The sequence below is a fragment of the Argopecten irradians genome, chromosome 2, assembly GCF_041381155.1.
Source record: "Argopecten irradians isolate NY chromosome 2, Ai_NY, whole genome shotgun sequence".
Taxonomy (NCBI): domain Eukaryota; kingdom Metazoa; phylum Mollusca; class Bivalvia; order Pectinida; family Pectinidae; genus Argopecten; species Argopecten irradians.
This window is the reverse complement of record NC_091135.1, coordinates 33,858,725-33,881,434: the sequence shown is the minus strand read 5'-3', so window position 1 is coordinate 33,881,434 and position 22,710 is coordinate 33,858,725. Positions and strand designations below refer to the sequence as shown.

General features: G+C 35.0%; 2 protein-coding genes across 8 annotated transcripts in view; both read left to right on the top strand.

The window, feature by feature from the left end:
* The window catches only part of LOC138315237 (small conductance calcium-activated potassium channel protein 2-like), a 73,066-nt gene that overhangs the window by 33,662 nt on the left and 16,694 nt on the right, over nt 1–22,710 (top strand). For 3 of the 4 annotated variants that reach the window (XM_069256099.1, XM_069256098.1, XM_069256100.1), the window contains exon 2: nt 12,059–12,157. The gene's annotated coding sequence lies outside the window, so the exon portion shown is untranslated. Of the gene's footprint in view, nt 1–12,058; nt 12,158–13,329; nt 13,602–22,710 lie in introns of those variants that run through there. The other variant, XM_069256101.1, reaches the window with a different exon arrangement.
* LOC138315236 (uncharacterized) lies at nt 1,039–8,875 on the top strand. Of its 4 annotated transcripts, none has more exons than XR_011207475.1 (3): nt 1,039–1,318; nt 1,801–1,891; nt 2,175–2,448. XR_011207475.1 is itself a non-coding variant. In XM_069256097.1 (3 exons), the coding sequence occupies exon 3, from the start codon at nt 5,705–5,707 to the stop codon at nt 7,829–7,831; it is 2,127 nt and encodes a 708-aa protein (XP_069112198.1). In that variant the 5' UTR covers nt 1,039–1,318; nt 1,801–1,891; nt 3,381–5,704; the 3' UTR covers nt 7,832–8,875. The 4 variants fall into 4 exon arrangements, 2 of the variants coding, with proteins under 2 accessions (XP_069112198.1, XP_069112197.1); XM_069256097.1 differs by lacking the exon at nt 2,175–2,448 and adding an exon at nt 3,381–8,875; XR_011207474.1 differs by having other exon boundaries at nt 1,039–1,891; nt 2,175–2,450.

Sequence of the window (22,710 nt, the reverse complement as noted above, 5' to 3'; positions counted from 1 at the left end):
GTTAACACGTGGATGCTCGATGTCATATTTTCGTTGTCATATTTATGTGGTGCAGTAAAATATATGTATCATGATTTAGGCGCGGGTTGTTGGTTACGTTGTTGGTTACGTTGTATATTATGGTACATATATTTTCCTGCGCCATATAAATATGACAACGGAAATATGACAACGGTTTATGTAAGAGCGTAAATAATAAACCAATCAGATATTCTGGAGGTGTCACCTACACGGTCAAATATAATAAATGTTTACACAAAATCTAAAAAAGTTTATAAATGTAACATTGTGAATAATACGTAAACCTTATAGCAAAATGTTTCCAAAAAGAAAGCGACATTATATATATATATATAGCTTATGCATAACTTATCTAGGTCTGATTACTAAATACCACTTCAAATTTTGTGTTTGTTTTTCAGCGAGCTACTCGAAATCGCAAAAACGTTTCAGACGCATATACAATAGAACAATATCAGTCTCAACTACGACATTAGATCATCCTCATATAATACGTGTCCTGAATACGTGGAGTTATGTCGCTAGAACATTTTTTTGTTTTGTTTTCAGTAGTGCCTTTCCAATTAATTACAGGAAGTTGAGAGGTTGAAGAAATGTTTCTTTTTCTTTTTTTTGGACATTAATCACATTTCTGATACAACTATTCTAAAACTTATTGATACATGCAAATAATTATAAGCAAATGAATTCCCTATAAGAAAGTGTGATCATGGAACGACTTTTTGATTGCTTCTTAATATTTGCTTATTATTTCGTAAAACATTTAAACGACTAGTTACCAAAATACTTTAATCGTCTTTACAGTATACCGATGTTCATTGATATGATATTAAGGTACTTCCTTGGCTCGTTTCCGTGACCTGTTGAGTTCCTCGGGATGCTGTCACGAGTTCTCAATAGTGACTTAATACCACGATTCTATTTTCCAGTGATACTTTATTGTTAATATAAATGTTATCATATTAATAGACATTATATTTATCAATATGTGAAATATGTCTTCAAAACAAATAGGCTAGTCCAGATACTGGTTTTAATCCGGCAAAATTGCAAAAGAATTTACTTTTAGTGCAGTCGAAAGAAAAAAATATTATGAATAACGTGTAAAAAGTCCCAAAGGAATCAATAATGGGAAAGTTGTCTAATTACGGGTCAAAATTTGCCGATTTTTGTCGAATTTACATGGCGTGTACGGTCCTCCATACAGCCGTAATATCGAACTTCCGGTTGCGACAACACTGATCTGCTGAACACTCATAATGAAGAAAAAACGACTAAATATCCCTGGATCTTAATGGTAAGTGACCATAAACAAGTTTAATATATAAATATGATATTTATAACTTAAATAAATGATAATTATTCTCCATTGTATGCGAATTGAAATAATTCGTCTGCTACGGCCGGGTGTTGCCGCTTGAGCGCTATCAAAACAAAATATAGGTTGCCGTACGATAGAAATAAGCTGTTTTAGTTAAAACAATGGGTAGTAGTGAACATAAATGATTTCTTGATTAAATTTTGCCAATATAAGGTGATTATTAGATATTTTTTCACTATTAAACATTAGATGACATGTTCTCAGATCGTCAAAAAATTTTAATGTATGGAAGCCTATGGTAGTCATTCCTTGTCGTTTTTAAGTTTTGCGTACTTCATTTGCAAGATCAAAATTAATGCTCAAATCACAGTCTATGGTATAAATATGAATTTTCTTTTTGTTTTCTAAGATATATAGATTGATATATTTCTGTTTATAAGTCTTTTTATACATTACAGGACTTGAAATTCACAGACATTTTGCCTTTTCTGGGTTTGATTTTTGTGGCCATCATCAGTTTCTCAATCATCGTGATACCGATTAACACAGGTAATTTGTCAAAATATCAAGATGTATATATGTTTTGTAAGTTTAAATTTGTAAAAAGTGTAGATAATATGATTTGAATAGTTTTTAATATGTCATATGAGGAGCGATATTGATCATCCCAAATTGATTTAAATATGCTATATTTAACTGAAAATTAAGGACCATGGAATTTTACTTAATTTCTTATGACGATAACATCATGTTTTTAATATACTTCATTTGTATGTTTCATTTTGTTCACATTTTATTTATTTTCGCTTTTATTTTGATTTATTTTATTTAGACTTCATCTTCCAAACCTCAAACATTGAATCAGCTGCAAGATGATGGAGGATTGTTTCCGTCTACATTATGTTTAGTTTTAATACATTTACGTCTACATTATGTTTAGTTTTAAACATTTACGTCTACATTATGTTTAGTTTTAGTACATTTACGTCTACATTATGTTTAGTTTTAATAATTTACGTCTACATTATGTTTAGTTTTAGTACGTTTACGTCTACATTATGTTTAGCTTTAGTACATTTACGTCTACATTATGTTTAGTTTTAGTACATTTACGTCTACATTATGTTTAGTTTTAGTACATTTACGTCTACATTATGTTTAGTTTTAATAATTTACGTCTACATTATGTTTAGTTTTAGTACATTTAGTACATTTACGTCTACATTATGTTTAGTTTTAGTACATTTACGTCTACATTATGTTTAGTTTTAATAATTTACGTCTACATTATGTTTAGTTTTAGTACGTTTACGTCTACATTATGTTTAGTTTTAGTACATTTACGTCTACATTATGTTTAGCTTTAGTACATTTACGTCTACATTATGTTTAGTTTTAGTACATTTACGTCTACATTATGTTTAGTTTTAGTACATTTACGTCTACATTATGTTTAGTTTTAGTACATTTACGTCTACATTATGTTTAGTTTTAGTACATTTACGTCTACATTATGTTTGTTTTATTGCATTGTTAATTCAATACTCATGGTACCGTATTCAACCCAATAAGCGCCCGGGGTGTTTACAAAATAGGACGAAATTGTATTGCAAATCTATACATTTTTGTAGTTTTGGTCTTATTTATACCTGGAGAATTGAAATCGAGGTCTCAAAATGGGGAGGGGCGATTAAAGGAAGACGGTCGCTTATTGAGTCGAATACAGCATTTTTTTTAATTTTTATTTATTGTTTAGAACATCTTTTGAAATACCAAAAATCCGTATCGTAAAAATCTGACAAAGAATATGCATGCACAAAAAATATTTTTAGATTACTGACTATTTGTCAGCTTAAAAATGCAGTCATAAATCTACATGCGCACTCATATAAGGATCCATAGAATGTTTGAAAATTGGCAGTACCCAATGAATTGGCCATATATATTTAAATACATGATAGTAGATAATGACTGAAATTGCATATGAAAAATTCTTTTACAGCTTTTCTATTTCAATATTTTTCTGTATTTATTACAGATAATATGGAGAACATAGCTCCTGTATGTGCAATCTGCAAATAAAGTCTTCAAAGCTCTAACGATGATCGGTCCGTTTTAACAGAAAAAGGTTGTAGAAGTATTTTAGAGGCAAGTAAAACACGTAATGAAAATATCTTTGTTCACTCAGGAAGTAAAGTACACAAAACCTGCAGAAAGGATTTCACACATCCTTCCAACATAAGAAAATGCTTGTTTGGTAAAGATGACAACTTCGGTACTCCATGTCCACCCAAACTGCGTTCCAGTGAAGTGTTCGCCTTTCAGGACCACTGTGTACTCTGTGCCCAGCCAGCAACATTATCAGGCCGAAAGAGAGGAATAGATGTCTTTCCAGTCCGAACATCGGATTTCCAAGACCAGATCCTGACAATTTGTGAGGAAAGGAATGATGACTGGTCTTTGCAAGTGAAAGGTCGCATACATGCCGTGAATGATTTACACGCTGCAGACGCTTTATACCACCAGACATGCAACGTCAATTTTAGAACCAAACGCAATATTCCAAAAGCATTTTCCTTTCAAGAAACAATGACCCCGAAGTTAGGAAGGAGAAGTAACCAAACTGAAAACTTTAAGAAGACGATAGACTATCTAGAAGAAAGGTTGGACCAGCAGGTAACGTTACAGGACCTTGTGGCAAAAATGGAAGAACTGGGAGGCGAAGAAGGCGGGTTTTCAGATAGACATATGAAAAGGAAACTTCAAGAGCATTATGGAGATGGTATAATATTCACCAGTCAGTTTAGGAAGTCTGATATTATAACCATACGAGAAGCTATGTCATCAATTTTAAAACAGTTCCACCAACGTTCGACATACTTTGATGAAGAGGCAGAGAAGAAAAACATCATAGAGGCTGCTGCAAAGATTATAAGACATGACATAATGGAAATGAATCCTAAAACAGATGTATATCCATCATCCGAAGATATCGGTTCTCAGGGGAAAAACCTGTCATACATACCTGAAACATTGCAGTATTTCTTGACGAAAACCATTCAAGGAAAAGACAAACTCAAAGTTTCTTCAATAGGACAAGCAATTACACAGAATGCTCGACCCAGGCAATTGCTTTCCCCATTACAACTTGGCCTCGGACTTCAAGTGCACCACCAGTTTGGATCACGTTCATTGGTAAATACATTGTTTGCCTTAGGTTTCAGTGTTTCATACCAAGAGGTTCAAAGATTTGAGTTGAATGCAGCCTGCAAGCAAAACACCGAAGTTCAGGGATTTACAGACGGGGCGTTTTTACAATATTCAGCAGACAATGTTGACCACAACTCCTGTACTCTGGATGGAAGAGGCACGTTTCACGGCATGGGTATTATTGCAGCAGTAACACCTGGAAAGAAGACACGATTTACTATCCCTCGACTGTCTGTTTCTCAAGAGGACGTAAAGAGAAGTGCTAACATAGAAGTACAATTCTATCAGTCACTCTCAAACAAATTCAACTTATTGACATTCGATCAAATCCAGGAATCATTACATATCGACACAATGAGAAGATTTTCCAGCATTCCTGCGTTGCTGTGGCCGCTCCGAAATCCTATGCCTAGTTGGTCTGGAACAATGCAGATGTGTCAGACAGGGAACTATCCAGGAAAGTCATCCGTTACATTTCTTCCGATGATCGACATGAACCCATCAGACAATTCTTGCATATATAGTACATTGAATTTCATTGTTCATCATGCTGAAAAGTATCAATCAACACCAGTCATAACATTTGACCAACCTTTGTATTGGAAAGCCTACGTTATGATTGCCAACGAACCACGAAATAGTCCACTGCATTCTGTTGTATTGCGGTTAGGAGGATTCCACATGGAAATGAGTTTTCTTGGGTCAATAGGGCATCTTATGAGAGGGTCTGGTCTACATGAAGTTCTTGACGAAGTATACGCTTCAAACGCTGTGGATCATATCATGAGTGGGAAGGCTGTCAGCCGTGCCGTTCGAGCGCACAGTTTAATGGATGTTGCCCTTCATTCACTCCTAGTTTCCAGTACATTTGGCGTAAAACTTCAAGTGGAAGAAGAAGAGATTCATCGAGGCGAAAGTCAACAGAAAGACGAAGATTTGATTGCAAACAACGCTGATGCTAACAACACTGTTGATACCAAAACATTACTGGACAAGGTTAACATATTGTTTGATACTCATTTGGCTGGTGAAATTTCATTTGAAGAATTCAGCAACCATCATTTACTTGAAGCTCTGGAAAAGGAAATTGTGAAGACCAAATCTTCATTGAAGGTCAGTCGCACTGCTAATTTGTAGTTAGCATATCTAGAGATGATATCGATTCTTCAATCATTTTTGAGGGCTGAACGTACTGGAAACTGGCGACTTCACCTACAGTCAGTGTGCGATATGCTTCCCTATTTTGCTGCAACGGGCCATAATTTGTACCTTAAGTCATCTTACGTTTACCTCATGAGAATGACACAACTTGAAGCCACTAATCCTGGAATCTACGAAATGTTTTTGAATGGTCATCATGTCTTGCGAAGAACTGATCGATTTTGGGCAGGGCTTTCTTCCGATCTCATCATTGAGCAAGTTTTAATGCGAAGTCTAAAAACATCAGGTGGGCTAACAAGAGGAAGGGGAATGACAGATATCCAGAGAGCAAAGTGGGTGCAGTCCATGCCAGCATGTGCTGAAATTAATAATGAGATGCAAAACATCACCGACATGAACTTCTGCACAAATGAACAGCATAAAGAACAAACAAAAGCAAGGCAGAATCGAGACGCAGCTGATGTCAAACTGCTCATGCAGTTTCTCGAAGAAAGAAGTCCATTTAATACCAGCAATATAACTCTTCGGAACATCGAAACAGGTGTCGTTGCTGAAAAGGGAGTTGATGCCGACAATATCAAAGCCGTGGGTAACAAGATCATATCATCAATGAAAGGGCAGAGAATCCATGACTTTACATTCAAAAAGATTCATCAAATTTCAACTATGGATACTACAGTAGGAGTTAAAATTGACGATGACATTGTGCAAGTGGATCCTCAATTACTGTTTCAGCGGCTTATAGCAGCAGCAAGGATGGTCACAGGATTAGAAGTCTCTTCAATCTTCACTTATGAACTAAGTAGCGTACCATCCTCATTGTTTGATGCTAGTGGATTGCCGAGAGAGGCATGTAAACCGCCGCTTGGTGAAGCGATTTGGAAAATGGGCATCTGTGGTGTGGAGGAGTTGCCGTCTTCCCCGTTGTTCATTCTTGATGGAGGATCATTGCTCCAACGCATTCCATGGTTAAAAGGAGACACATTTTCTGCAGTTTGTCAACAGTACTTGGAATATGTTCAGAGAAGGTACACTGACTCTGTCATAGTGTTTGATGGATATGGAAATGAAAACAGGCAATCTACTAAAGCAACAACACACTACAGGCGCTCGAAAGGTGTTGTAGGCCAAAGAGTACACTTCACAGAAGACATGCCTTGTCGGATAAAAAAAGAAAGTTTTCTTTCTAATGAAGAAAACAAACAAGCCTTTCTTAATCTTCTCGGAGCCAAGTTTGCAGAAAAGGGAATTGAAAACATACATTCAGAAGGCGATGCAGACAAACTCATAGCTTTGACCGGTATCGAACGTTCTTCTTCGAACAATGTTGTTGTTATCGGCGAAGATACTGATCTTCTAGTCCTATTATTATATCATGTCGATATCAGCAGCGAATACAACATTTATTTCAAATCTGACAACGCCAGAGGTAAAACCAAAATTTGGGACATAAAACTGACCAAACGAGTTTTAGGCCAACAGTTGTCGACAGTATTACCCGTCATTCATTCCTTTACTGGGTGCGACACTACATCCCGTATATATGGTGTTGGAAAGGCAGCTGCACTTAAGAAGATTTCATCTAATCCTCATCTCATGTCACTATTTTCTGTGTTTCTTCAACATAATGTTTGCAAAGAAGAATTGACAAGGTCAGGAGAGGAGATTATAAAAGCACTTTATGGTTCCGGAATCGGAAGTGGTCAATATATTGAGGATTTGGACTTCTTGCGGTTTAGTCGATTTGTGCAAAAGACCGCTACGTCTACGACATGCGTCAATGTACAGTCGCTTCCTCCAACGAAAGATGCCGCAAACTTCCACACAAAACGAGTATACCTTCAGGTGCAGGAATGGATTCGTAAGCAGTGTTCCCTTAACCCAGAGGAATGGGGATGGCAAATGAAGGATGATAGACTGACACCAATTCGATCATCACTTCCACCTGCACCACAGTATTTGCTAAAGGTCATTCGGTGCAACTGTAAACAAGGTTGCGAGACAAGAAGATGTTCATGTCGTAAACATGGACTTGATTGTTCTGCCAGCTGTTCAGAATGCAGAGGAGTGAGCTGTTCTAATTCTGTTTCTCTTGATGACAATGAAACTGAAACATAGTTATATGTTTTTATTGACCTCATATCATTCGCAAACAAATTCGTACAGATAAAATGCATTGTGATATAACTTTACTCAGACAGCACCAATTTCTGAAGTAGGAGATACACTGCGTATGTTTGCTGGAATTCCATGTAAACAGTGAACGATTCTCAAAAGGATTTGTTTGTCAAGTAGTTAGGGTTTAAATACAGTGCTACCGTGGATACGGAATACCTTGGTGTTTTATTAAAGTCACCACTGATTAACATGAGTACGTATATTTATGCCGTTAGCATCCCATATAGTGTTCAAAGTATCGAAACCTATCTGCAAGTACATTGTGTCATAATTGATAAATTATAAACACCTATACAATGTAATTATATCTATTATGAAGTATGCATATATGTATAACATCATTTAATGTGTTGGAAAGTCATATAACTGTATTATATTGTCAAATGGATGTTTAAATCGTGGTAATAACAATGTTTATTTCTACGAACACATAAAACTGACAAATCTGTGTAGACAAAACATTCACTTTGGCGAGAAATGGTAAAAGTTGCTACTGAAATACTGAACTACCTAATGCGTAAGATGAATTATCATGATGTATTGTTAATTTGACGACTATAATCTATAATTTATCGTAAAAATGTTTGAACTATGCTAGGTTTTAACTGCCTTATACAAGTCATTCACAGTCAGAAACTCGCCCATGCGCATTGAGTCTTTTTAAGAGAAACTTAATATATATATAAACTAGAGTTATGAAATATATTAGATGTTTCAGTCAATGGAGAAAAAAACCAAAAGCACTTCATTCTATTTATAATGAAATCAGATACTGTGCAATTAAAATTAATAAAAGACTCTCATGGACTCTCTGTTTTACTGTATTTTCTAAGAAAACTGCAGATTTTGACTTGACACTAGGTCATCTTTGGAGGTAATTTTTAACACTTTCCCCTTCTCAAACTCCTGGGGACTTTTTGGTACATTAAGAGTGTGTATTATATATATAAAATATGCATAAATAAATTCTTTTGCAATTTTGTCAGATTACTCCTAAATTTTTGGGTAAATATACTAGCCTAAAATGACAATAGTTCAGGTCAATAGTCAATTAATAGACTATCAATTTAACATTTGGGAAGTTAAATATTGACTCTGTCATTATCTGTTATCAGGTGATCCCAATACAACCTTGACCTTTATTGAAAACCGCTTAATTCCGAGTTGACCATGACCTGCCACACACCGAATAATCAAGTGTAAATCGCTGGACATGCAATTATACAGCTCTCATTATGTGCGAACAGACATGGCTCACTTTCGGTTCTGAGTTCATGATATACCAAACAATGTCATTTTCTGATCGTTTGAATTTCTTTGCTGCATAAATTGTTTGTTATAGCTTCCACGTTCGAATGTCTCCATTATCCATGCGATAATTATTGTTACGGCTGTTGGTGTCATTTTAACGTTTCGTTTTCGTACAGGATACTGGTGGTGATTGGAAGACAGAGAAACAGATAGGGAAGCATCGCCTTACTACCATTACTTGCATATTTTAGATCTCGAACTCTCGATGAAGAAAAAAAAGAGAGGCGTAAATTTAATATTCCGACATGATATTTATGTATCATCTATAACCCACTAACTGTACATTTCCAACAAAATAACTGTGTGACTCAGATAAGCATTAAAAACATTTTGTTTTATTTAGAATTTTATTAAAGCGCCTCTTTCAATATTGTTTTATGTGGTTCACCTTTTTTATATAATTTTGATATGTAGTTTATCTGATGAGCATCTCCTTTTTAATTGACTTAATCTCTTTTTTGGACTTTGATCTTGAATCATAATGTTTTTTAATTGCTTTATATAATATATGGAAGGTATTTTCCTTTAAAACAAAATAACGTATTCATGAGAACCACATACATGTCCCATTCAATTGACCGATCGCCAGGTGTAATATAGCCACGCCTCGCGCTCACAAACGCACGTGTTTCTATTAAATGTCGGAGCAAACATCGTAGCACACACAATTACAAAATACAAAGTCAAGTGCGGTTTGATTGACAGTTGGCGATCCGTCAATTTTGAATCAGCTGACACAGTGCATAGATATGTTCTCGATGGGTTTCAACAACGTTTACATAATTTGTTTAATTAATTGATTTTCTTAAGATTTCAAAATAATACGTTTAATTCTGGAAATCAATTATAGCTTTAAAAAGAACATATTGCTTTTCTGTATTAACTGTATTATTTACATATGTAGTTTACGAGTGTAAGGTTACTTTTGCATGATAATTTAAACAAATACTGTATTCATACTTGCATCAACCACTGACAGTTGGAATATCATTAATGATACTCTATCGTGAACTTTAATTAAGCGAGAGATTTCCCTGTCGATTACCCAATGTCTTGTGTATGAAGGTGAAGAGCAATAAGTGCAGCACTGGGATTTACAATCTATACTTAACATTCGTGGAATCCCCATCACAAATTGACTATACCATCCTTGCATTGCGCTTTCTAAAGATTCTTTGCATGTTGATTACGAATTTAGTTGAGTATGGTTAGCTTGCAATCGTGTATTAAAAGGAGATCACAAAAGTAACAATGCTTTTATGCCAATACTTCTCCTGTAAGCTTCCGCTGAGATAAGAATGGTTTGATTACAAGAACATTAGAACACATTATGGCGGGGATAATTATCTTCTTTTAATTAAAATCATGACATGACGAAAATTAGTAAAATCAAGAGAGATTGTATTTATGTGGCATGTCCTTGAAGAAGTTAGATTTGAAATAAGACATGGCATTTATTTCTATGTTATGTCATAGCGACCTTATATTACTTTTGGTGTCTTTTGTAAGATTAATTGTATTTGCGACTGGTAAGTCCTATGTTTTAGTAAAATGTCACCCGGGATCGCTCATTCGGTGAATGAATGTGCCTGGCTAAAACACATTTTTTTTTTCAGTTTCAATTCAATCTTAACAAAAACGAAAAGTACAAATGTATAATTGACGAATACGCCCATACAAGCGTTCAACACACAATGAACTCTCTTCGATCCCAGACTAAATCGTCCGGATTACGAATTGTTCGGACTGCCGAATTTTGTGTTCGTAGTGTCAATATGAAAGGTAATCCATTCCCGTATGGACTGATAGTTTTCCAAACTATCGTCGTTCGAATTATTGGGGGTTCACTGTATATATATATATATATATATATATTCAGATGAAACAGTTACTACAGCCAAAAAAAAGCAAGCAAATAAATCACATAATTATCAGTATTAATAATTTACTTTGTATGGAACCAAATACAGTTTATATTGAATAAAATACAATAAAGATAACTTGATACAACAATCAGGAAATGAATTACAAAATATAACTTTATCTTTATTCTTTTTTTCTCATACTTAGTAGAAAAAACGATGAAATTCCAATTGGTTTCAAGCTTTTTCATCGCGCCATGATCGCAGGAAAGTCGTTATGCGTCAAAATTTATGACGTCATCTACAATGCGCGCCGCAGTTACGCCGCATGTATTGATGACGTCACGTTATTGTCTAGCGCGTGTGAGCTGTCTTACACCCCCCTGTGCAAGATAGAGATATCATTTCCCTAGCAACCACGGGGTATCCCTGTGAAGTATGGAGAATATTACATCTTATTTGAACATGTAAAATGTTTCTTGATTGAATACCCTTTGTTTGTAATGTAGATATCTAGCTTTTTCACCGGTTTCTTCAATCAAATAGGATCTTTCTCCATACCAAATTCGATTTGTTAGTTTTTATTAGCTTCCAATCGCCATTTATTAGCATTTTCAAATAATTCATCATAATAAACATACCTGGCATATTATAACCTATTTATTCTTTGGATAGGCGATCGAAAACACTGTATGTAATATCTTAACAAATTCCAATGTTTAAAATAGTATCTATGGTTTGTACATAATGTTAAATAAATGTTAATGACTATTTCAGTGACATATTTTTTGTCACGTTTTATAATTAAATAATTGAATTTTGATTGTAAATTTATTTTACCAGCCAATCAATGGAATCAAATACCAAGCTCACATCATTACTCAGGTATTTTTGTGTTATCGCTTGTACTGTGTACAATAGGTTAGGTAAATGACCATATTCTAATCGTTTTGCCAATTGTATTTTAACATGGATTATTTTCATTGTTTTACAGGCGATGTGTGAAGGACCATGAGAACTATGACGGTCCAGACATCCCTCTTCTTCTCCACCATATCCCCGATACAGACCTCTGTCTACTACGTCATATTTAGTAAGTATATACCGAAATAGAGGGTTGATAATATAAGACTCTTTCACACGTGGATATGAAGGATAGGGATATTCTACCCGAGGGTCACAAAATGTTGTAAAACCCGAGGCTTGCACAATATTTTGTGATCCCGAGATATATCACGGATATATAAGATGTCCATCGGTATCAAAGGTTATAATCTAATTTTTTACATACAGCTAACATGGTGGCGTTATACTATTGTGATTGGCGTCATTGTATGTGTCAGATGTGGCAATTCCCATCCTGTTTAAGATCGATTGGTGATCTAAATATATTCATTTGAATATACATGTGAAGTACATGAAAAAACATATCTACATACAATGATGAGTATCTATATGGTAGTAGAAAATGCTGAAACTTATACTCATATTGGGGGTATAGAAAAATGGTTTGCATCTTTACGGTTTACGCTTTTATCTTTGATGTATTTTTTCCGAGATTTGGCAACAACTCAGCTTGAACACTATTTTAACTTTGGCTTTTGAATACGGTAATTTTTCATTGTTTCCGTGAGTCATATTTTTTCAAAATAATCGAATTATATACTAAAAAATTTTTGACAATCACAATTAAATTTACGTTTTTATACATTACATATCGTCACTAAATTTTGTATTAAAATTTGTTAGGTTGCCTTCTAATGATTTTGGAATCTAGGTTGTAGTTTCTTCACCCAATTAACAACCCATCAAGTTTCGTCAGACCGATGAAGAAACACAATCAATCCCTACCGTCCATTGCGACCTACACAATGTAAATAGTTAAATTTGTTATACCTTCCTGGATAATTTTTAGGAATGAGTTCCACTTTCTCTACGTGTTAGTAACCAAATACGTAATAAATCAGTTCTAACGAGACTATGTGTCCTATTTATAGAACTCTCGTGTCATAATGTTAGATAAATTCATGTACAAGGAAAGGTATCTGGCATCCGTATATTCTATATATATATTGGTCGAAAGATATGCAATGCTCACTTTGCCAAATGAAGGCTGACGCATGCAGTAGGCATACAGTTTTGGGGATGATAAAGCGTTTCTCAGCCTGAAACATCCCAGTTGAGCACTAGTATTCATCTCGCTTCATTATATCCATTTCGATTGATACATCAGTATGAAAGACATGTGATTCAATGGAAAGCAAAGCAATATCCATAACACAAGAGGTGTATCGAACGTATACAAACGCAACGACAGATGGCGCCACTTCCATGTATTGGTATCGATTTATTTGTATCAGAGGCAGACGATAGCACATGGTTTTCTTGGCGCTGTTTTTGTCTCTATCTTTATTCGAATTGGAATAACTGACAAGGAAACAACGGTCACCCACTGTGTTAAATGAAAGACACACTCGATTTTGTCTTTTTATATAAACCCACTGGGACGGGTGAACGACACCACACTAACGTATAAGGTAAGGCATTCATATCAAAATAGGCATTATATTTAATAACAGTTGATATGAACATTTTCAAGAAAAAAAATTACATAGAGTTTTCCTTCTCTAAACCTTTTTAGTTAAAAAAACTTAAATTCAACATTATCATATTACCTCTAAGTTTACCATCTTGAGGGTTTTATTTGAATGACACAGTATTGTGGTCACTGGATTAGTTGTTTCCTAATTTATTTAGAACTGTTTTGTTGATGGTATGCACATGGAGACATTTGAAAAAAAAATCGGAACCAAATCATACACTTTATAGTGCTATTAACCCATTTACAGTAATGAACAGGAATAGTGGTTTATCAGTGATATAAATATATCATAATGACTTCTAAAGATTACCACAATAGCTGTTTCAATAATTTCTCACTATCCCCTTTAAGTTTCAATGTAACAATATCAATTATTATTAAAGTTGACACCGCCGATAATATGATTAATCGGGTCTCACTTACGTCTTGTATTTACTTTTAGTGGTGGATAATTGATTTAACAGACAATACTAAATCTATTTTGATACTGTAAGTGTTGTGAGAAGATCTATAGCTGGATTAATGTTAACCGTATGAGTCCGTAAATGTGTAAACAGTAGTTACGAGATTGATTGAAATGTAAACAGTAATTGACTTGTGGGCAGCATAAAGCTCATAACTCGATAACGCTACATTAGCGTTATAAATGCGAGTAGTTACATGTATCATGGTGCGGCTTCATTCAGCGAGAATGCATAGACAGACAGATGCTGGCCATCATTTATCAAGACATAGAAAGTAGCGCATGATCTTACTGTCAAATCGACCAAATAATTTACTGCTAACTTTGACGGGCCTTTTGACGCTTTTTAAAGCGATATTACCTAGGATTACCGTATGGTGTGGATCTGGGTATAAATGTTCCGATAATATCGGTACGTTGTCTGTGTAGACATGGTATCATGCAGAGTTTGTCTATTATTCTATAACAATACAATGTGAATGTTAAAATGCTGTTCATTACTGGATCTAGATATAAAATAAGGCTATTTAAAGATGTACAAACTATTCCCCCAAAACAAACTACTTTTTATCATTTTCATTCTTTACGTTTACCCTTCCGGAATGCTTCCGCCTCCCGATTCAACAGGGACTTTTTTTCTAATTCACTCTATGAAAGGTTTTATTGTTTATCTGGTTGGCAATATGTTTTAGAAATTGTTTTATGATTAGTTTTATCTTCATATTTCATATGTTTTTTATATTCTTAACCGCATTGCATTGTGAGGATTAGGCGGGTCCTTCGTCATTTTAAGGTTTTGCAGACAGACCCAAAGGTTTTGGCCCAAATTACTTTTATACATGCAATTAGAAAACAAAACCGTAACTAGTTGTTCATATTGATGTTTAAACTGAAATTAATGTCACAAGTTTGCAGAACAAATTGATATAAACATTAGCTTGCAACATACTGTATTTGCTATATACATTGGCAGATTTAATCGTCCAATTGAAATTGTTAATGGAACTGCCTTGCAGCATCAGATTATGAACATCATTTAAGTAAACGTGTCGTAAAATCATTCAATATAGCTATATACATGTACATGTATGTTAATGCTGACAATGCAAGTTAAACCTCTATTGATTATTGACAATACCATGTCGTCATATTGATGGCCTTTTCCTACAACTAAATTGCGACCACTATGAACAAAATACCAAACACTTCTTGAGAGACGTTAAAGGCTATGTTTAATATGATAACAGACACTTTAACATGTCAAATAGCAGATGCTTACTTCCCCTTCCTTTTCCGGATGAACTAATTAAGTGTGCTGCTCATTGCTGCAGAGTGACCTTTTAGTACTAAATAGTAAATGAGTTATGCTATTCTTTGTGAGTGTCTTTCTGTACACAAGGTGATACATAAAGTACCTTGACGTAAAATAACATAAATAAATGTTGAGGACGATATTCAAAGACCTTAATCATGATGTTTTCGTTTTACATTACAGTTTTACTTATAATTGGTTCTAAGTAAATTTAACACGACGACACATTTCCAAAGCAATATAGTGTGTGTGGTGCGAATAGCAAAGGAGAATCATTTTTGAAATAGACTCATTGTTACTTTGGAAAACGATTTCGACCTGGAAGTTAGCTATATTCTTATACTAATTGTAAGAATTTGATATTCGGCTATATCGTTTATCCGACGTTTATAAATAATATATAACAATACGCTGTGTAATGTATCTATAAAATAAATGATTGATTCATTATTGACTTTGCACCGAAGATTTAACCTTATGAACAGCATTGCAATGTGAAAACGCCACCGTTCATGGAGAGATAACTAAAAACTAGTTCACTACAGATGTTTGGTGTCGTAAACCCTTGCTGGAACATTATTTTAGGGATATTTTATGATTTAGAAATTGAATTACTGTTCCCGAAATATCCCCGAGGATGAGTGGGTTGTTGTCGGAAGCTTACCTAACCTTTGGTGAAATGATGTACCGCTTGTGGGCTGAATACGTCTTTCACGGCTACAGTGCTTTCTATAAAAAGATGATGAAGTCTATTGATATCACCGGAAGGTTTTGTAAACACGTCACATGACGGAACGATTAAACGAGGTAATGCATCTTTTTAAAAGAGAGTGCATTCTTTACATTTTGTACATTGTGGCACGGTATGCATGTAGCATTTTCAAAATAGCAATGTAACTGCAGAAGGCATAATAACATCACCTAACAAGAATAGCTCAGTAAACAGACGATCAAAATTGTCAGTATATGGTACAAGATGGCATATATAGTATATATTTATGGTATATAATATTAGGGTTTTTTTTCAATGAAAGTGTAAAATATTTCTTACTTTAAATGTAATCTTTTCTATTCTTGTCGATTGTTCATATCATGATGGTATTATTTTCTGTGATTTTTCAAATGAAAATACCAAAATAGGTTGAGAGTTTTCCTATTTGCTTCCTTACTATATACCTATTTTGAGTTTTGGTTGTGTTTTAACCGCTGCTGGAACTCCATAATTATAGTTTTACATAAAAATGGCAATTATGGTGGAAACCTTAATATATCATGCTATTATTGTCTGTTATTTTTAGAAACCATCTGTTCAAGAATCTGCCTAGTTACAGAGGGCTCCTCTGAGCATGGACATTGGTTGTTCTTCTATGTATTGCCTTGTCTATTTTACCCGTCTACCCAAAACAACTCGATCCGTTTCATAAAATTAATGTCAGTTTTTGGTGGGTGATGAATAGAATATGACATACACTAGTACTTATGTTTTTGTCTCCAAATTTCTATTTATCTTGGCGTCTTACCATAATATGCCGATGGTAATATGTCCAATGGAGACATTTGGAACAAGGCGTGTTATATGGGGATACATGTAATTCCATGTCAGTATTGAATTTTACATTTTGGAAATAAAATGCTAATGTACGAAACATATCAGGCTATAGCCAGCTTGAGTAGGGATAATATCCAATCAGACTTTTCGGAAATTATGGTTTCCCTTAAGCCTTATCCAGATTTGTTATCAATATTTTAAACTAAGTTGACGACACTCTAATCTAAATGCTATATCATACGAAACTCTTCAAAGAGTGGACGATGCCCAACTCTACATTCTCTGTATGGTGGGCGATTCTTTAAGGAGATTAAGATAGGTCTCAAGCACGCTATGGAATGCAAATATCCTTAGTTTCTTTCATATTAATAGCGCACTGATTTTGTTGGCGCTGAGGTTGATAATTAGATTGCGTGTCCTTGATGGGTGTAATGCACATGAGGAGAATTTATATGACGTAAGCAGTGAAAACAATGTGGTAATTTACCAATCTTTTGTTGCTGCCATCTATGTGTTTGTACTGGCAATGAAAGTCAGGATGGAGAGGGGATGACATGTTAGCTTTACATATATATGGCGTTAATGACACTGGTGATAGTATACCAAGTCGTATCTCCTTTTGCTGGTGGCATAAATGTGCTTGTACTGACAACGAAAGTCAAACAGAGCATGAAAGGGAATGATGTCAGCTTATAATGTCTTAACCGTCACTGAGCTTTTGACGGTTAAACCATCGCGTGACGTCAATATACGTCCAGATATTGAGATCGTGACTGATAAAAAACATAACGAATGAACTTCAAAAACTGAAGAGCTCTTTTAAATCATTATATATGTCTGGGGATTTCTCATTTTGACGAAATCAAGACACGAATCGCACGTAGCTATCAACTTGATTTCGTAAGATAAAGCAAAATAATGTATGCTTAAGTGCAATATTGTTATACGTATGGCAAGTTATGCAAAAACTACTACTGTACAAATGATTTTCGTTTCAAAATACTTTACTGATAATACAATAAATATAAACATAATTATAATATGGATCATAAATATAATAAAGTATATTGTATTAGCAATTGGATTGGATAATAGGCAAAGTTTATACAAATCCGCTCCAAATGATCTTAATATATAGTAACATAACAGAAATCTACAACAAACTTTATTTCTTAAATTAGATAAAATCAGAAGCTAGAAAATAAATTACCACGTCATAATTAGTTGTTTGTCCCATGTCTCCATGTATTCGAATTTTACTTTCAACTTGCATTTTGTTTTCATTATTCTCATGATTAATTTGGTAATCTACTTTGAGATCAATGCTTTATTTGGGTTGATAAGATTTAATCATTCAGTGTCTGAATTTATGCATTTATTTCCGATAAATAAGAGTTATGAGATTTGGAATATAGAGTTAATGAAATCTGAAATTGTATACGAAATCTTCATCCCAACCTTATATGATACATGACGTCTTATATTAAAATCGTTTTTTTTTCAGCCATAAACTATAATGGTTCTTATAGAAAATGATGAAATATTGTCTACATTGAAACACCAGCTGTCGAAAGGTGGACAGTTACCGCTGGCTAGTTATTTAGTAGACTGACACATTTACTCACGTCCAGTGTATTTCTTTCAAAGGCCGGAAAGTCTGGATGAAATGAGAGAACACACAATATATATGTTTTTACTGGTGTTATTTGTAAAGGACACACTACACAGTGTAATAGTTATCAGTATAATAGTCATTGGCAGTTTAAAGTACGGGTGAGGCTCCATAGGAGGGGGAAGCATCAGGAGGATGTGTGTACCTAAATCAATTATTCCAAGTACAGCGAAATCTGCAGTAGCGACCTCATCTGTGTCAAAAACTACTACATATAAGGCTACTTTCGTAATGGTTCAAAGTGAACAGTTCAAACGCAATTTGACCACTTAGCTATAGAGATCATTTCCCTCTTGTCGCTTGGGAATACTTTAAACACAGGACTGATAGAGTATCGCAGTATGGCTTGCTCTAATATGTCATCTACATAATCAATAATAACATCAATTATATTTTTTCTAGAGAAGAAATATGCATTCAATCCACACTCGGTCGGTATCACGTCTTCATCGTCCATTCGAGGTCAATAGAGGTCAGTGTTGGTCGATGTGTATGATTGAGTTTTCACTTCAAATTGTCATTGATGTTTTTGACTCGACTCGAATCTGACATAGATTTATTCCTATCATAAATGGATATCAGTTTACTAACAGCAATGATAGTATAAAAATTTACATGTAGTATTTAGCATCATTACATAATGATCATTTAAAACATACGTCGTTCAGTCAAAAAGTCTTCACACAAACAGTGCAACAGTGTACTTAATAATTTGTTTCTCAAATAGTGAATAATTTGCGGATATTGATACCATTTGATACACATAGAGGACATACAATATAGAGTCACTGATTAATAACAAATATTCTCTTTGACCAAAAGCACATCAAACTACTACAGAGCGCGACATTTACATGTCATGGAATGTCGATGAAGTCCCTCACACTTTCTTGGTACTTTTCTGCTTGGGTTTGCTGAAAACGCAAATGTAAATGTTTTAATACATATCTTCTTAAACTAATGGCCTTCCTTGAACAAAATTGAATTTGTATTTTTTTTTTATTTAATTGGTGGGTCTTTTTTTTCTACTTTAACCACGCATTCAGGCAACTTAAAAGATATACAATATACATAAATTGTTCTGTTCTAATGGTATCAAAATAATACAATAAAGCTATTTAAGCCACATGAATGCATTACTTTGCTTCTATGAATTTGTCCTTTGGTGTGATATAAAGAAGACTGAGTGCATATTTAGCATGTATCAATACCCGGAGAGCGCCTAATAGATATTTATCGACGTTTAGGTCATCTAGGTGTGGTACATTTCACTGCGACTTGTTTTTCAGAAAGATTTAGCCATACACGAATATCAATGCTAAGTACTTAACTAACAATTACCTATACAAGTCTACTTCCCCCAACACAGCAGGTACAAAGCTTTGTGTAACAGTGATGATTTGTGTTATTTTCATTCGACCAGGCCATTTATTGATGTTAATACTTTCATTGGGAGTTATCTCAGTAAGGATTAACCAAAGACATTCAAGCTATAGTATTGCCATCAACAAGCAATATACAGTATGGACACTCTTCAGTAGGTTCCGCTTATTTCCTACTTGGGGATATTTTGGTTCCATTTGATCAATTGAGTTTACGTAGTGCAATAAAAGTCCATACATTATCCTGAAGAGGTCTTGAACCGATGACCCAAAATAAAAAAAGATATATTATCAGAATAATTAGAAATTTTTGATAAACATTTGCGATGAATATTTGCTAAAACTTTGAATACTTCCGCAATCATTCTCTTTAATAAACTATACGAGTTAATGTCGACTATGTCTTTTAATAAAAAATGGCATGAGTTCTTTATTGTGACATAACACAATTTGCATATGACTGTACATGTTTATAAGGGTCAAAGAAGTAATATCAACATGATTTTCCAGATGACACGGGATCCAATCAAACGTAAGTCTGTTGGATTCGAATTACTTCAAATGGTAAAAATGGGACAAGGAAGTAATTCCAACCGTGTGGACAAAACAAAATTGTCAAATTTTCGAGGCGATCTTCCCCTTTATCAAGACATACAAAACGAACACGATTACATAATAGGATACGATATATGTTTATATACATGTTGCTACAGTTAGGTGTTGTATCTACTCCCTTGCTCCACCTATAGTATATTCAAGTATGTATTTCAGAACAAGAATGTCCTCTTGACCTCGTCAATAACGTTGTTACGCTCTTGTTCCAGGATCTAGGGATTTCTGCAATGACACCCTTAGTAACGACTCGATACGCCTTGTTGACATCTATTTGATTTTCGAACAGAATAATCACCCATCTAGAGTCCGTCTGAAGAGTTACAACCGTCTTCAATACGAAGACCATTCATTAGGCATAAGATACTTCTCAATCTGCAATCAATTGTCGTATACGACAGCAATGGTACTTCACTTGTGACTCCATACGTCAATAAAACGATAATGCTACCTTACATCCATGTATTGATAACTTGAAATGCTGCCATGTACCTTACAATGATCGAGTATCCCTACTGTAGTCCCCCATAGATGATTAAGCTCTAGTTTCATTAACAATACTATTTAGCCCGCTGCTTTTTTATGTACAGATCTTTCCAGAGGTGATACATAAGTACGTCCAATAGAGACAGGGCAGTAACAACACCTACCCTGATTGCCGTGGCTTTTCTAGGCTTGAGTGATATTTCCCGGATAATTAGTCTGATATCTGTGTACGGAAACCAATACATTTATCCTTCATGCGATACGCCTATGGAAATCCATACGCGTGGACCGCTGAAGTATAGATCTGTCGAAAGCAATGTATCTATGTACTTTTACATCTGATATGGTGTAAGGATAAACGCACAAATAATGAACGTTGATTGGCGGTAGTCAAAGTAATGGTCTCATAGCAACTGATGTTGATATAGCAAAAATGTTATGTTGAACGAAACACAAACATGAAATTTATTTCATACATTAACTTGCCCTGAATGTTTGATGTTAGAGTTTGTCTATCCGCTGCCCCCAAGTGCATGGTCGTAAAGGGCGACGTTTTTAGATATTATCTTTTTCTTCTTTATGATATTTTTTCGTCGCTACGCATGTCTTGACAGGTAGGTTCGGAAGGGTTTTTGCTTATCAAATGTAATTTACAACTCAAACGATATTTTACTAGAATAGCACCACCATGCATTGATATGTCAATATCATTGTGCTTGGACTAGAAGAAAGGAAGAATGCATGTACATTCCATGAACGTCTCTCCGACCAGAGCTATAAACTTGTCTCTGGCATGATATCCGAGCGACTTTGATGACTGAGCCACAGAGACATGCTTCGTGATCGAAGTGACAGGGACATATTTAACACTATGTACAATCCGCACCGGCCACCTTCTGTTATGTTTTTTTGACAAGAAGAATTCACTTTCACAGGATTTCGGATATAGCTATTAGTAAACAAGGGAATAGAAGCAAGAAATGTATCCCACTTTATTACATGACAAACAACAATAGAGCCCTAATAGGATTAAAACACACGTCCATACAGTAAGTAACATGTTCAGGTGTTTCTTTCAATTAGAATGATAGTTTTGTTTCTTCCTTAGTTGGTGCTGTGATGATTTTAAGGAACCACTAAAGAGATGTGGTAATCTCGGCGGACAGTATGAAGGCTTACGACTAGTGTCATTTTGTCTGCTGGTGGTGTCACACGAAGGCTGTCTTAAGGAACCACTACAGAGATGTGGTAGTCCCGGCGGACAGTATGAAGGCTTACGACTAGTGTCATTTTGTCTGCTGGTGGTGCCATACGAAGGCCGTCTTAAGGAACCACTACAGAGATGTGGTAGTCCCGACGGACAGTATGAAGGCTTACGACTAGTGTCATTTTGTCTGCTGGTGGTGTCACACGAAGGCCGTCTTGAGGAACCACTACAGAGATGTGGTAGTCCCGATGGACAGTATGAAGGCTTACGACTAGTGTCATTTTGTCTGCTGGTGGTGTCACACGAAGGCCGTCTTGAGGAACCACTACAGAGATGTGGTAGTCCCGACGGACAGTATGAA

Bases quoted from the DNA above. Each gene is read 5' to 3' on its own strand.
- LOC138315236 (XM_069256097.1), top strand. From the start codon at position 5,705: ATGATATCGATTCTTCAATCATTTTTGAGGGCTGAACGTACTGGAAAC.